Below are 17,500 nucleotides of genomic sequence, written 5' to 3'. Positions count from 1 at the left end.
CGCCCCCCACAACTATCAGCATCCTGTACCACAGGGGTATGTTTGCTACAATCAAGGAACCTACATTGATACATCGTGCTACCCAAAGTCCATAGTTTGTATTGGGATCGCTGTTACTGTTGTTTTGACCAATGGTTTTGACAAATGTATGGTGCCACATATCCGCCCCTATACTATCACACAGAATAGTTTTTCTGCCCTAAAAATCCTCTGCACTTCTCTTATTTAGTCTTCCTTAACCCTTGGTAACACGGATCTTTTTACTGTGTTTATATGTAATTATCTTGTTAGAACTTATAACATTCATTAAACAAAGGAATGAAGAAGACAGTTATGAATAAATTTAATTTTGAAGTTATTATGAAAATAAATAGATATCTGTTTTATAGCCTTTCCTTTTGGAGAAGTTTTATAAGTATATGATGTATGTGCATTTACATTTGAGACTAAGCTATTATAACATCAAGTGATTGTTTATAAATGAAGACAGCTCTTTCTTTCTAACAACCTAAAATATTATATTTTAAAATACGTATATAAACCTTGTTTGTATACCTATACATTTTCTCAACCTTTACAGTTCTATTTTCTGGCTATTGTTTTATATATTCTCATTTAAAAATGTTTAGCATTATAGTATTCTTGAACTATTTGTGGTTGAAATTTTTAAAGACTTTATATCTATTCAACATACACATCCATTGTCATTTGTTTTGTAATTTTCAATTATTTTGAATCATCATGCTCCTTTGGCTTGAGTTTTTATTTTATTTTAAATAATTGCACGTTAGATAGCAAGGATCAATGTTATGTTAATAGCATTCCTCTGACCATTCAGCTACCAAGGTAAATTTCTAAAAGTATAACTGAAACATAACCAATCATTGGGTATGAATATTTTCATTGCTACCAACAGTATATTTTTAAAAAAAATATGGAACATTCCTCAGTTTAAGAATGCCACCTTTAGCCTTTGGATCTTTGTACTTCAGGCTGTCACCTGAAGGTGTGTATATCAGGTGTATATTCTTTACTGATTACTCTTTCCGCCTCTTTTGCTTAACTAAAGTCAGGTTTTCATTTTAGGGCACATTTCCAAGAAGAATTCTCAAGCAGTGGTTCTTTATTATCTTGTACCCTCATTTCCTCAAGCTCAAGAGGTGGGAAAAGTGCCTTCCTTGCTCTCCATTGTTGCTTCCTCAGTGTTTGTAGGGAATTGGTTTCAGAACTCCTGGTAAGTAACAAAATCCTCAGATGTTCAATTCCCTTACATATGTGGCATATTTGCATCCTCCCAATATACTTTAAGTAATTTCATGATTACTTATAATACCCAATATAATGTAAATGCTACAAAAATAGTTACTATGTTGCATTGTTTAGGAAATAATGACAAAAAAGTCTGTATGTGTTTGGTACAGATGTAATATTTTTCAAATATTCTTGGTATGCAGTTGGTTGAATCTGCAGATGTGGAACCTGCAGATACAGAGGGTGACTATATTGTACTAACCCTATAATTTTTTTTAAACAGAAAGAGCCCTATCCTTTTTTGTTAAAGGAATTGAACTATAATGGAGATATTTGTATAACACCACTACAATTTTAAATCATTACTACTACTAATTTTATTTTTGAAATTATTGTACTTGTCTTACTTATTTTAAATAGATACTGACCTAGGTTCTAATATCTATGAAGCTGTGGAATGCATCCAATATATCAATTACATTTTATGCATATTTTCCCAACTCATGAGTATTTTGAAAGTTTGTTTAGGTTCTGGGAAGTTGGCAGTACAAGTGGCATAACTTTTTGAATATAACTTAATCCCCTATAGAGACAGAAAGACTAAACTAAAACCTCATAAACTGTACGTATTAGCACAATAAATAACAGCATATCTGCATTAACAGGTATGGGCACAAACCACTATACCCCTATGGTATTGGCAACTGTGCAGAAAGAAACAGAAAAATCAACTGTGCTTCTGATGGCTCTTGGAACTAGAGGAATACCCTCTGCCTCCTACATGACAGGTAATCACTATGGACAGACAGGCAGACTAATTTGAAAAGAACAGCCGAAATGAAGAAGGGAGTCTTACAGGCCCCAAATCCCCAGTGTCTTCAAGGGGAACAGGAAAGGGTTCTCAGTCCTGGAGCAGATGGGACTTCTCAAGATGCACCCCAAGAAGAAAATGTTAGGAGTACAATCCAAATTAAAATGGGTCAGGTTCAATAGGAGAAATTGAAGAAGCAATTTATATAAAATGTAGGGGAAAGAATCAAAGGAAGTGCGCTGGGAAAGTTCAATAGCATAGTGTTTATCTTGAAAATAACAGAAGAGGGGGCTCTAGATACACTGAAGACAAGAAAAGCTAGCCTGACCCACCCTTTTATAATAAGAATAAAAATACATTTAACTTAAACATCAGCCATAGAGATGGAATGCAGTAGACTCACCTATAAAGCTACTATGAGAAAAAGTGCTGGAGAATAACACAGCACTCCTGCAACAATGAAAGCATATTAATTAGCAAGACCTGACCACAAAACAAATAATGATTATAGACTAAGAGAAATAAAGACAGTGATATAAACTGAAAAAAGACAGATAAACTGAGTCCTTTGGGGAAAAGAATTCTTATGAGATAGGTTACAAAATCCAGAAACGGGTTAGAAATAATAATTTTTAAAAATCACTCTAGAATTGAAGATGAAACTGGAACAAAAGGGAAAATATATAAACACAAAATCTAATGCATTAAAAGAAAATTTAAAAAACAGAATGAGGGCAATATTCAAATAATTAATAATAAATTTAATATAAGATTTAAGAGATATTTAAAATTGGCTTAAAAAGAAGACAAAAACATGTAAAATAGAAGGCTTTGAAGAAAAAATTCAAAGCATGGAACAGAGCAAATAATTCGAGAAAAAAATTCTTAATCTAGAAAATACATACTAAAAGATTATACTACAGAAGTAAGGAAATAGGCCCAGAATGGACAACATTAAGCATAGTTTTATGAAAATATTGAATAAAACCAACTATGGGTAAAGAAAATTGGATTGCTAGTAGCTTTTTCATAGCAATTATATATCATAAAATAATGGAGTAGCATTTTTAACATATTTAAGGAAAGCCAATGTAGGCCAGGGATTTCATATAGAAGAAAATTAATCTAGATACTGTAGAAAAATTTTAAGGTCATACAAGAACTCAGAGAAATAGCATGCACTTGAGAATCCCCTGGATTCTCAAGTGGAATACACTTCAGACTGCACAGGCATTTACATAATGGCTGGTGGTAAGTGTTGATTATATTTAGAACTAAGAACAAGTAATTGTTATGAGGAAGGGAATGGTTTTGTGGGTATACACACACATGTATACACTACATATATATGTGTATATATATATTTATGTATGTATAGTGTGTGTGTGTGTGTGTGTGGTACTAGGGTTTGAACTTAGGATCTTGTGCTTCTAGGCAAGTGCTCTACCACTTGAGCCACAACTCTAGCCCTGTGTGCCTCAGTTTATTTTTCAAGTATAGTTTCACACTCTTTGCTCAGCACTGGCCATGGACTACAATTCTCCAACCTCATCTCATGTTGCTGGGATTACAGAAGTGAACCACTTTGCTTGGCTCTTATATGGGTCTTGAACTAAAGATGCAGCGTTGTTATCAAAAGTGGAGGGAGTAGGGATGAGAGACTTCTGGTTTGGGGGAAATGAAGAAGTCAGCAAAAAAAAGGATAAGTATAAAACTGGGCAAATGTGTTAAAGCAATCATTTCACAGCCCTAGATATTGACCAAAGGCAACACAAAATTAAGAAGCATTTCCTCTTGAAAAACCACTAGATCTTCAGTTAGAGCAGTAGGAATCTTTAGCATTCTTTCCTATGGCTCCTTTATTCCCTTCCTCAGCTTATCATTGAGAAAATGTAGTTATACCAGTGTAGAGCTGCAAAAAACAGCAGTTTTGCTTTCAAAAACAGCAAAATCCTCTTCAGAGAACACACCAAAGAAGGCCCTTGCCAGATGCTCATAACTAGATCTTGGACTTCACAGCCTCCAGAACTGTGAGAAAAATAAATTTCTCTTCTTTATAAATTGTCCAGTGTGTGATATTCTGTTATAGCAGCATCAAATGAGGTAAGATAATGGCAGAACAGGCAAGCCACTTGACACAGACATTCTGGAAATTACAGTCATAGAAGGGCTGAGATAAATTCTCTATACATTCTGGACTGACTAGGAAAATATATCAAAACACACTCAACATATGATGGAAGTCTCAATGTGACTTCCAAAGGGGACATTCCAACCATGGCCTTTGTGCAGGACAGATCTGTTTGCAATTAATTATCTCAGTTTTTTTCATTTCATGGATATTTTCACTAGAATACTTGGTGGACTGTTTTCTCTTTTAGTATTTTGAATGTCTTCTGACTTCATTTCTGATTAGGAGTGTCATTAGTTATATTATTTGAACTTTGAAGGGTTCATACTAAAATGAATAGAATAAATGATATTTTCTTCAAAGTAACCTGGGAAGGGATAGTTGATAGAAATTAGATGAAATGAGACTACCTATAAATTGATAATTGTGAAGTTATGTATTCAGTATAAAAGAGACTATCAAAACAGTCTATACAATTTCATATATGTTTATAAATCTCCACAATTAATAATTTAAAAGTTTTTCTATTAATCACCTAAAATCATCTCAAGGACTGTCAGTTCTATGTAACACACTTTGAGAAAAAATTAAAATCCTCTGTTCCCCAATTTTCTGCTATTATCCTCTAATCCAGAGGCTGTGAAACTATGGCCTTTGAGACAAATGTGGCTTGCTACTTGCTTTTGCAAATAATGTTAGTAGAACACAATCAGAAACATCCATTGACATATAGATGCTTCCATGTTACAATGACAGAGTTGAGTAGTTGTAACAGAGACTATATGTGGCACAAAGCCTAAAATACTTAATATTTGGACTTTCAGAGAAAACATTTATTGAATCCTGCTCTAATCTCCCAATTACCCGTCATTACTATTTGAAGATGCTGATATCTCAATTGCAATCATTTTTCAGCTTAAACTGTGATATAATCCTGGATGATTTCAGTGACTGTCCAGATGGCCTACCCAATCCCTGACCTCTCAGTCCTTTCCACTGCCATCTTACTAATTGTCTCCACTCCATGTCAGCCATCTACTCTCACAATCATCTCTGGGATTGTGTGACCACACATTATTGATTCTCTTACAAAGTCACTAATTCAAACCTACAAACACCCTTGTTTCTATTTTGATTGTGGATCTGGTCCTATCTCACCTATTTGCTAGATTCATTGGATCTTTTAATGAGTTAACCTCCTTATGTTGTTCCAATCCATCAGCCTTCTTCTTTCTTTCCTTCTCTCATTATTCAGCTAAGTTTCCATTGTCCTTCACTTTAATAACATTTTTAATAATACCCCAAATTCCATGCCTGTTTTATTTTGGCAGCAATCTAAAAAGAATTAATCTGTGGCTAACCCCAACTATGCACTTTTTAACTGCCCAGACCCAAGCAACCAAGCACTGCTGGAGATAGCCAATGCAAACTGTCTGTATTACAATTTCAAGCCATACTTGAATGAATATTAAACACTGACCAAAAATGAAAATGTACTTACCCAAGGAAATCATTTCCCCTATTCTCTATCAGCTATCTCAAACTTTCACTGATCTACTTTTCTGACATCTCCTTCCTCTCTCTAGCTGAAGATGATTTTGTTACCTTTATTATAGGAAACCTATTAGAGGAAATAAGATAGGAACTCCCTCATCATATGCATTCATTTTATTTCTCCTTTCTCCTATTATAATAAAAAAGTATTTTTCCACATTTCAGTATGGTCCTACTACATCTGCTATGGATCTCATTGACTATCTTCTCAGAAATCTTAGTTTATTTATTTTACCATCTCTGTGGTATAGTTAACTCTTTTTCAACTGGATCCTACCCATGGGCTTTTGAAATAGAGTCAAGTGTCTTGCATTAATTAAAAGCACCAACCTCATAACACCAATAAAACCCTTCATTTGAACACTCAAACTCTTCCCATTACTACTGATCAATTGCTTGGAAGTTGTGTCAATATTTGCTGTTCCCATTTCCTCTCCTCTTATTCACTCTTCTTCCAGTCTAACATCGTTTTATCCCAAATGCCCCCGAAACATCTCCTATGAGGTGATCAATACCTTTCATGTTTCTAAATAAAATCCAATAACCATTTGTCTTCCCAGAAGCATCAGAATTGATAGCTACTGCTTTTATGCAAATATTTTCCTAAGTTTCTGTAACCTAGTACTCTCCTGATTTTACTCTTGCTCTGTAGTTACTCTTCTCTATCCTTTGAAGACTCCTTTCTCTACTCATCACCATGGACTATGTTGAAAGGCCACGTTGCTTTTTCCACTTGATTTCTCTCTCTAAATGATTTCTTTCACTCCCAGAACTTTAGTTAGCAGCTCTTCTCAGATGATTCACCAAGTTTTATCCTTCAACTGATAGATCAGGAGTCATATATCCAGCTGTTTATCAGGCATCATCTGTATGTCTTCATACTTCACACCTAACTCAATATATATAAGATCAAACTCAAAATAATCTTTTCACAATATGATCATATTCTAGTGTTCATTAACAAAATGAGTAAATCAATCATTCCAGATGCAAAAGCATCATCCTTGGCACTGCTTTTTATTCTCACTTCATATACACAGGGCAAATCTCCAAGCATGTTTCTAGTCTTAATATTCATCTTCATCTATTTCATTGCCATGGTACTCAATGTTGCCAACATTTCCCCTCTAGAATTCTGCTATTTTCTTCTAACTGATTTTTACTGCTCTCTCTGCCCTTCTTGGAGAACTTTTCTTTTCTTCTTCTTATTCTTCTTTTTTTTTTGGCTATACTGGGGTTTGAACTTGGGACCTCATATTTGCTAGGCAGGTGCTCTACCACTTGAGTCACTCTGCCAGCCCCTTCCCTTCTTTAATTAATTCCCTACCTTTTAGCCAGAAAGATACATTTTTGAAATGCAAAACAAAAGAAAATAGAATAGCCACTTTTCAATTAATTTTTATAGTCCTTAGGATAAAGGCAAACCTACTTCACTGGACTAACTAGTCTCAGTAGCCTCAATTTCAGTTGTCTCCCCTGCATTCTCTTTACTTCAGCCAAAATTCCTTTTAAAACATCCCACAGTTGACACAACTTTCTACCACCAAACCTTTGCACACCATGTTTTCTACTTTAAAAGTCTGCATTCTACATCGTTTCCTGGGTAGCTCCTGTTCCATCAGGACTTCCCTAGGAAACCTTTCCTAAGTTTCCCATGATGACCTCTCCCACTGCCTACTTCCTTTCTGCAAGAGCACTCCTCCATATTGCTTTTGACACTTGTTTGCTTATTTGACTTATGTCTGCCTCTTCTTATCAAACTTTGTGATTCTTGATACATGTCTGTATTTTACAACACTGAATCCCTGGTCTCTAGCACTGTAAGCTCTCGAAAAATATGGGTAAATGTTGCTCACAAGAATTCTAGAAAGTTAGCATTCAGGCTCAATAACAAATCACCTTCCAGCCTAGTCACAAATCGAAGATTGAGTTTATCAACATTATGTTTTCAAGATTATGGTGGTACTATTACTGCCACTTGTTTTCCCACAACTCTTTTCCATTGCTACTCTCGCATTAAAAACCCCTAAGGCATATGATGTACTTTTGTAAATCAAAACCGTGTTGTACTCTTATAATTCATCTTAAAAACTACAAATTTTCTAATGTGATATAATCTTACATTCTGAAGTATTGTAAGATCCAGTAGAATTCAAATTTAGGAAATGTACATTACAAAAACCTGAGACTTAACTCAAGAGAACTGTACTTTTTTGAATAATTCAAAAACTCCTAACCTAGGAAGAAAACTTGTCAAGTGAAAATGAAAAGGAAGCAAATGCCAAACTGTTTATAATATTTCCATTCTCATCCAGAGTCTCATCGCACTAAAACACACAGAGAAAAGGTATTGTGAAAAGAGAACAGAATCACTTCTTAGGTAAACACTTGTGAGACATGAGAACAGGATTTAGATACACACTGTTTTGTGATCAGACAAGGAAGAATGACTCAGATGACAAGAAAAAAGGAAACAGGAAGAGGTAATTAACCTAACCCCTCTGGTGCTGCAGCACTTTCATATTTAGATTCTTATACATCATTTAAATTTGCATTTGTTTATGTACTTCATAAGTGTTTGCACTTCATGTATGTGCTTTGCTTACCCAGCTAGCTTGTAAACTTGAATTTCTCACAGGAACAAAAGAGGGAAAATGGTACAAGTGAGAAGAGAAGAAGTAAGAGAGATAAAAAGAATAAATCAGTAAAAGATGACATGCACTGGGTGGGGACTTGGTAGGACTCTGGATGACAGCTGCCTATTCTGAGTTAAGTGCCTATACCTTAGCTCTAGAATAGGCTTACACTTCTATGTAGTGAAATATATTTTCCCCTTGTCGTTTTTTGTCTATGTTGATCCATTTGTACCCAAATATGCAAACCAGAACCATTTCTCTCTCTAATACCAAGGCCATTGTTTTTCAACTGATCCAGTTGATCACCAGCAAAGTTACACTAAGAAGATGAAAATTTCCAACCATTCAGAATATAGATATTTCTCTATTCTCCAGACAGTAGCTATAAACTTGACTGTCGTGTATTGTCCTTTATAAAGAAATATACTTTCTTTGAAGGCAACACCATCCCCAATTCTAGATACCATCTCTTTTTTCCGTTGTTGTCTTCATTCGAGCCATCCCAAATCCTATTTTCTATAGAGTACATCCCAGTAGTCCAGAGAAGAGACACTGGTAATTTTGTAGACATAGCAATGGAAATCCATGCTGCCATTTTTCAATGGAGTAAAGCTAAGGTAGTCATATATGCAGTAGTAAAATCTACAGGATAGACAGAATGTACAAAATCTATGACTGAAGCCACCATGTGTTCTTGTCTGAATAAGTGACAAACATCCCATTGGGTCTCAAATTAGGACAGTATAAAAAGAAAGGCAAGAGCAATCATTTGTAATAAGAATTGAGAAAGATTTATTCTGTATTACTATGATTCTTAATAAAAGTCACCATTTACCAAATCTTTTGGCAGGAAGTATGGTGAATACTTAATACAGATTATTTAATTTAATCATCAAAGTAATGGTACCCATTAAGGAGGAATATTATTATCTATATTTATTACATGACAAAACAAAAGCTTAAAAACATGAAATAACTATAACTTGGCTATAATGGTCTGTACAGTAAGTGACACAGCCAATGTTCAAATCTAGGCTACTTGAAGATATGTATAACTAAATATTGTCTATATAAGTCATCTGCATCTCTTTATTTCAAACCCATCCCACTGATCTCATTCCCAATTGCTCTGAAGTTTGTTTTGCTTTATTTTTCAGAAAACAGAAAAGAAATAAGGCATTTTAAGGCCACAGTCAATGGACTCTTCCAATATCATAGGCTAGGAGCAGTTAAGTGATAAGAAATGAAAAGAAGGTAATAAATCCATACTTATTGCTTGTCCAGGGCAGGTCCATGGCTCCTTTAACATGGCCTTCCTGAGTTAATTTTTATTTTTATTTTCTCATATTACCAGGCCATTTCCCTCCTGAGTTTAAAACATTCAATTTCCAGGGCCCTTTCCATTTGTTGGTTTTCATTTTCATTCTTTTCCATTAGCAGAAATGGAAATCATTTACTTTAGGACCAGGTAATTTAGGGCAGGTATTATTATCATTTTCCAAATGGGCTCAGAGAATTTACATGACAGGCCCCAAGTCAAATTCATTTCTAGCCAGGAGGAAGCTGCACCTTAAACCCAGGACAGCTATCTTCAAATGCAGTCACTTGAAGCGTGTATGGTGTGAATGCATTTTCATATGTTCACTCATGAACTAGACAACTTCCTCTGTCTTCCATCCCAGAGACTGGTTCCACCATGCATATGTGCATGACAGAAACCCAACATCACCTTCAATTTTTCTCTTTCCTTCACTCATACCCACCTCATTTTATTTCCACTCTATGACTGACTCATGTATTTTATGCCCAAAACATAAAATGGGCAATTTCTTTCTATATTGACCAAACTACCAATCTCTGGCCTCTGTATTATTGGGGTGGTCTCCTAACTTGTTTCCAATTTCTCCTTCTTGTGCACTTTGGTACCATCTCATACTGAAGCCAGTATCATCTTTTTATAACACAAGTACAATTAAACTATAGCTGTCATGCCATCATTTTGTTAGAAATGCTTCAATCTCCATGGTTCTTAAGTACAATTAGAGCCTTGAACATGGCTGACAAGGTCTGGCACCATCCAGTCCTTACCATATCTCCAATCTCATCCATTAATCCCTAAACTGTAGTTCCACTGCCATTTTCCCATTTCCTCAAACACTGGAAAGCCCTTCACACAGCTATTTCCTTTGTCTTGGTCACTCAAAACACACACCCCGCCCAAATTGTATTACTGTCTACTCATTCTCAGACTTCAGGTCAGGTATTCTTTTCTCAGGTACAACTTTCCCAGACTCTACTATGTGCTCTTTCACAGGACTGTTGTAGTTCTTGTTATTAACAATTATCACTGTTGCAATTTTTCATTTCTTTGTGGAATTATTTGATCAACTTCTATCTCCTTTACCATACAATACCTCTTTTGACTCAAATTTAACACGCTCAGCACTATGATTAGCACATATTTGGTACACAGTGGTGCTTGTTAAGTGAATGGGAGCTGAGTGAAAGCAAGAACTTCCTTTCCTCTGTGGGTCACACTTACCAGATGTCTGCAGGAGAAGGTTGTAGATTTTAGTCTGAAAGCCTTCTGGATACAGAGTAAAGCTACATTCATACTTTCCACTGAGTAAGGAAGATATATTCCTTAAGTGTAGAGTCCATTTTGTTACATTCCCAGAAGTTCCTATAGAAGCCACCACTGATTCACAGGGACTCCTGTGGCCACAGTGGAAGCCAAATTGGGGATGATAAAGGGCAATGAGGTCCACCTTATCAGTGATCTTGGACCATTGCATCTGCACCAAGAAGGATTTTGTTTGTGTTTGGCAAGTCAGGTTGACATCAGAACCAGGTACAGCATAAATGTCTTCTCTTGCATTGGCTATTCCTTCCCATATTCCTGAAAAGGAAAAGATATGTGTCATAAGTTTCTGTAATTCGCATGGAGTAACTCTTAATTAAAATTGTTTCATGTTGGACAAGGTGGCACGCATAGGTAATGCCAGCTACCAGGGAGGTGGGGGTTGGGTGGATTATGGCCCAAGGTTGCCCTTGGGCAAAAATGTAAGACCCTTTCCAAAAAATAGCTAAGAAAGCAAAAGCAAAAAAAGAAGAAAGAAGAAGAAAAAAAGGACAGAGGCCTGGCTCAAGTGGTAGAGTGCCTGCCTAGCAATAAACCCCAGTACCACAAAACAAACAAGTGCAAGCAAACAACAGCAGAAAAATAAAACCCTGGTTACTTTGTGAAATGAACAACTGAGGAAATTTCTTCCTGGTTGCCTCAGGGAAAGAAAACTTGTATGTGATGCAGATAGGGAAGCATGAGACTCAGTGCAAATGAGGAGGCATTTGTGTAGGAAAAGTAGGAGAAACTATGGACATCTGAATATTTTTCTCTTTGTCTGATGGTCTGTCCAAAAAATAATTTAAGATCTGTGAGTAAATTAAGCCTATTTAAAAATGAAATGCACCAGAAAACTTAGTATACAGCTATTCTCACATTTAATGTAGTTGACCAATTTGAGTTATACATGAGCAGTTGCATATAACACACAGGTGAAGCCCTCTGAAACTGCAAAAATAACTAATATGTGTATAGCAAGTTTTTTCAAAGCACATGTTTACAGGAAACTTTTATACATGTTATCTGTTTAATTCTCACACACCATAAAAGTGATACTGTTAACCCTTTTTATCAAAGAAGAAAGTGAAACACCAAGAGATGAAGTGCTTTGCTCAGTCACACCTCTAGTAAAAGAACATAAACTCCGTTGCCCAGAGTCTATGACCATTCTATAACATTCACAACTCCACACTGCTTCACAAATTCAATCTGGTTGAGCAAAGTAAGAAATCTGACTTTGCATCTATGAGGATGGAAAAGACCTTCATCTCTGTGTAGTTAAGTCTCCTGAGGAAAATCAGAGGGGAGAATGACTCAGGTTGAGGTTCCACAGCTACCATCTCTAACCAATGCTTACTAGCCTTAAAGAGGAAGATTCTCTTTATATCATCAGTAGCCTGACCAAATGGTACAGAGCACTTAAAATATGTTATGCGATGTGACTTTGATATGCCTTCAGAAATCCTGGTCTCTGTTTTAGAATTAACTTGGAATACAGTTACAGAAATGATAATATTGTGACAAGTCCCCCGAAGCACACAAAGGGAAAAGATAAAAAAGATGACAAGCAGCTGAGAAGAACAAGGCTCTCAAAGGTACTTGACAAATGGGAATTATTATACTTTTGCAGATGCAAAAAATTCAGTAACAGAGGTTAGTACAGTGGAGTATAACTCCCTATGAGCTGTTCTTTAATAATATACCATGCCTCTGATCCTATCTACAGCATCATATTCCAATATGATCTTTGATTTAGAAATTCTTAAAATCTTCGTAGTTATATCTAAAAAGCACAGTTAATTCTTAAGACACTGAGGCTCACTACAACATTCTTGTATTATGGAATCTAGAACTAATCTCTCTTCTTTACAGTTATACATAAGTCCCTCTGGTTCCCACTGTCACAAGGACGCTACTTTATCCCCAGGGCAACACCTATATATGCCTAAGTAAAAATAATTTCATGTCCCATTCCCAAAGACCATCATATTTGGAGGAGAAATACTTGCAGTAAGTAAAGAACAGGGAAACTTGAGAGAGGAATCAAAGTTGAGCAAGGATCTCTGAACGTGGATAAGGCTTTGTAATTTTTTTGTCTTGTTTTGTTTTCTGTAGTCATTCTGACTACCACTGGAGAACAGTTCATTTCCAAGAAGCAGAATCTCCCCGTTAGCCCCGAAATGCTCTTAAGAGGGAAATCGGTGAAAATATCTCAGAACAGTGGTCAAACCACCCATTCTCTTGTTTTTATTGTTCGTTAGTAATCTATTTCTAGACTCTAGCATCTCTCTAAGAGCAGCCACATAAATACATAACTGAAAACCTTAGCAACAATTTGCCCTTGGGTGATCAATTTCAGCAGCAGTTATGAGGTATTTTAAATGAGCAGAGGCCTCTAAAGCAGGCGATCTGACAAGAAAGGACAACCGGAAGTCTTACCCCTGACAAACTGTATCTGGATGATGGAGTAGACAGCACAGTATGTCCATTTTTTTCCCATTGTCTTCCGAAGAGCTTACGCCAGCATTTCTGTAACGATCACAGAAGTCAACTGATGTCTTTAATTAAGCAAACTCCAGCCACGCTATTTGTGCTGAAAACCCCAAATCTACCACAGACCTGGGTCTGTTTATCACTTGGCAAACCCCCAGGAAATGAAACGTAGACAGGAAAGTAATGTGGTTCACAGCTAAGTATAACTTTTAACAGAACAATGTTAAAATTGTTCTCTGAAAGCCTGTATATCACTTTCTTTAAAAGACTTTTCCATATCCAAAGAGTCTCTCATTCAAAATCTCCTTGTCAGTCGAGCTGCTTCTAAAATCCAAACAAAGGAAATCATGCAGAGCAGTTTCTGATATGCTTTTTTTATACATGTCTTTCCTCAAGACCATAAAGTCATTTACCAAATATGAGCTGGGTGCCTTTCATAATAGTTTTTCTGTTCAATCTTGGGATATTTTTCTTTCCAGAATTGCTTCAGGGTGAAAGAACAAATAATTAACATATTTAATTTTAATAAAATCTGAAAAGTAACAGGGAGTAATGTCAGCTACTAAACTGAATTTTATTGTCTCTGTTCTTACAAGGAAAACCACATTTCCTGGGAGGGGAAAAAGGAGGGCCCCTTTTTTCGCCTTGTCTGCCATAGGCTGTTCCAATAAGGAAGTCTCCCAATGTGATAACTGGAAGCCTTATTTGCTGGTGGCAGAAGAGCTTATCTGTGCCTAAGCCAGAAAGCATACAGAGTGAGGTGGTAACAATCAGACCCAAAGGCAGAGAATCTCCCATTTCAACCAGCTACCAGGTCTGCTCCATCTACCCAGTTACTCCCACTTACAGAAGACCATGATGGGAAGTGACCCCTTGGGAAAAATGTCTGGTTATTCATAAAAGGACATAATGACTATTCCTTGCCATATACTGTTGTATTAATTTTTCCATATCTTATGATGAAATAGGCAGTCTTTATTCTCCAACATTAAGAAAACATGCTGAAAGGTGAGGTCTGCAGTGTAAGTTTAGTGAAAAAAAAAGAATAACAAAAATAAACATATGTATCTTTACATAATCAAATGTATGACTGGTGAAATATTCTGTAACCCCAATCTTACTTCTAGAATATAGGAACCATTCATCAAGACTGAACATAAATGAGAAGGTTGAATTATGTTTCTGAAGCAGTAATATATTTTGAAGTCAGGTGGAGATAATTTTGGCTACATTTCATGTATATACTGATTCATCCTATACATGAAATTGTGGGATTATGATTGATGCTAAAATGTAAGGAATGACCCTTACCATTCTGACACTAGATCTTAGCAAGAGTAGAGAGCTTTGCATGTGACAAATCAAGGACTAACATCCTCTGCCACCTGCGACACCATTGCTAATACTTGCCATGACAATCTTTATAGTTACTCATTACTACTCAATTAATGATGTTTCCTATAAAAGTCAGAAGATAGGATTAGTTATTTCCTATCCCTCCCATCTCCCTCCAGATAATTGGGGATGTTGGGTCAGGTGATATTGACAGGGATTTTTTTTTCAGGGAAGGTTGGGAAATACAAAGTCCTTGAACGAAGGGCAAGACATGGCACTGCTCTGGGTGCCTCTATCTCTTCCTTCCCCCTGAAAATTTTGTAAATCAATGTGATGGAGCATAGCAGTAAAACCAGGCCAGGAGGTATACAATAAAGGTCCTAATCTATAAATTGGTATCCCTATTAGATTAGGACACATTAAATGCCTGGAGAAGAAATTGTTACTTCACACAATCCTATTTGTCATATTAAGAAGAATTTACCTAACTAGAAAACCAATAAAAATCCAAATTTACTGGATTCTTTAAGGACACCTCCTTTAGAGTATTTAGAAGACTCCACTTATTGCATTAAAATGAAGCAACTTTTCAAAAAAGAACACCATGTAAGAGGGAAATTATTATTTCTTTTCCAGAGCTATACACTCAATTTTCACAGATTCCTTGCCTCTCATCAGGATTGGTCATTGGAGTTACTCATTCAGTGGCTATTGGCCAAATCTGCCCCCTCTAGTTGTTTTCAGCGTCTTAATTCATGGTTCTTCTATCTTAGAAGGTCCTGTGGCCTGAAAACCTCAGATTTGACTAATTTTCTTTTGGGATCCACTTAGGCTCTGAGGGAAGAAAAATTTCAGATGCCCACAGAATATTAATTGAATGCCCACAGCTGCAAGAGCCAGGTGGCAGCCCCTCCATGGCTGCCTGCATGCAGTAGGTGGCAGCAACACCCTGCACACCAGTATGGCTATCTCAGGTGATGGGGATTACCCCCACTGCTTTTCGATCCTGGTAATACTTTCTGAAGACTCTTTCAGAAGGGAAAAGGCTTTCTCTATACTTAAAAATAACTGCTCTGTGGAAGTCGTGTCAATCTTTTCTATTATCCCCATTGCCCACCAAATCCCAACTGTACATTTCCTCTGCTTTATATCATAGTCTGCTGCATATAAAAAGGAAAGAGAAGCAGTCAGCTTCACACACAAAAAAGAAACACTGAATTTCTTTTAACTTCAGAGGCAAATTCAATTATTTACAAAGAGAACCAGGAACACATTATTTCTGCTAGAGGCAAGCCATGATTGTGAGTTTTGGACAAATTTTTAAAATGCTCTATCTAAACACACTTTATTAGAAAGGGACATTGTCAGAAATAGGAAATTGATCATAGGTAAACCTATTTTTGTGGTTTCCATAGTGGTTAACTCAAATAATACTGATTTGTCTTGAACTTTCTTCCTTGTTCAAATAAAAAGTAAAAATGTGGAATGTTATCTTTTGGACATGCTTCCCAGAATGCTTAGAAAACGTGATTGCTTAAGACTTTAGTTAATTAAAAAATATTTATTGCATGTCAATTGTTAAGGGATTACTAGAGGCAAAGCTCTAAGTGATTTTAAAATACAAAAGAGAACGCATGGCCATTGCTCTTAAGGCATTTGCCATTTGGCTGGGGAACAGCCACGTGTACCAAAAGTACCACCTGAGTGTAAAAGAGGAGCTGTCCTAGAGATACAGTGGCCCAGGATCATCTGAAGTGCAGAATCCAAACTTGGTCTTGTTTAGTAGAAGTCAGTGGTAGAAACCCTGTAGTCATTCCTGGAGGAGGAAATAAGAAGAGCCAACATTTGGGGGTGTTGAAATTCAAGGCAGATTCAGTGTGTAGGCTGTCCTTTGGGGAGCAAAGGCTGTATTGAGAAACAAAGCTGTCCAAGAGGAATGCTTAAATTATGGAGAACTTTAAATTCTAGGCTAAGGAGTACAGGTTTTTTAAAATTCAGGTAACTACATAGAGATACGATCACATTTCTGCATCAGAGCAGCAAAATATCACTTTAGCATAATGAAACATTTTAAAAGGATGAATTGGGTACACATGGAAAGTTAATGAAAGAAAGAAAAAAAGGGAGGCAGCAGACCTATTAGGAGTTTTATGTTTCCCTAGGTATTTGGAAAGCTTTCCGGCTGGCAGTAGTTATGACAAAATGTGATGAGACATTACCGAGAAAGAGGAGGTAAGGTTTGGTGTCCACATGGATATGGAATCAAAATCTGCTCTGGAGTTTCATGCCTCTGAATTAGAAGAAAGGAAAAACTAACAGAATTAGATTCCTGCTGGAAGAACCATCCCCTACCAGGGAGCAATTTTCAAAGGATAAATGGACTTTGGACAGAAGTAAAAGATAACCTGTATAGTGCAGCCAGAAGCCTTGTCTTCATGAAGGCACAGTTCTTCCTTTTAGTTAATTTGTGTAAGTCCTATACAAATGGCCATGTAATGACAAAAGAATTTCATGAGATTTTCAGTACAGCAATCTGTTTTATTAACACTTTTTCCACCACACTCAATTCAATCCATAAAAAACTAATTTTAGTTTGATAATTTTTTTCAGTTACAGCAATGTCTGCTCATTACAAGAAAACATTTTAAAGAGATAACAAAGAAATA

General features: G+C 36.2%; 1 protein-coding gene across 2 annotated transcripts in view; it reads right to left on the bottom strand.

The window, feature by feature from the left end:
• Positions 1-13,630, bottom strand: part of Cd96 (CD96 molecule) — an 88,858-nt gene extending 75,228 nt beyond the window's left edge. For both annotated transcript variants that reach the window (XM_020156240.2, XM_074073070.1), the window contains exons 1-2: positions 13,446-13,630; positions 10,926-11,282 (exon numbers count right to left, since the gene is read on the bottom strand). In XM_020156240.2, the coding sequence (XP_020011829.2) occupies positions 10,926-11,282; positions 13,446-13,506 (418 nt within the window). In that variant the 5' untranslated portion in view covers positions 13,507-13,630. The remainder of the gene's footprint in view (positions 1-10,925; positions 11,283-13,445) is intronic.
• Between the last annotated feature and the right edge of the window lie 3,870 nt (positions 13,631-17,500).

The sequence above is a fragment of the Castor canadensis genome, chromosome 5 (assembly GCF_047511655.1).
Source record: "Castor canadensis chromosome 5, mCasCan1.hap1v2, whole genome shotgun sequence".
NCBI lineage: Eukaryota > Metazoa > Chordata > Mammalia > Rodentia > Castoridae > Castor > Castor canadensis.
The sequence above is the reverse complement of the archived record's forward strand: the minus strand, read 5'-3'. Positions and strand labels throughout refer to the sequence as shown.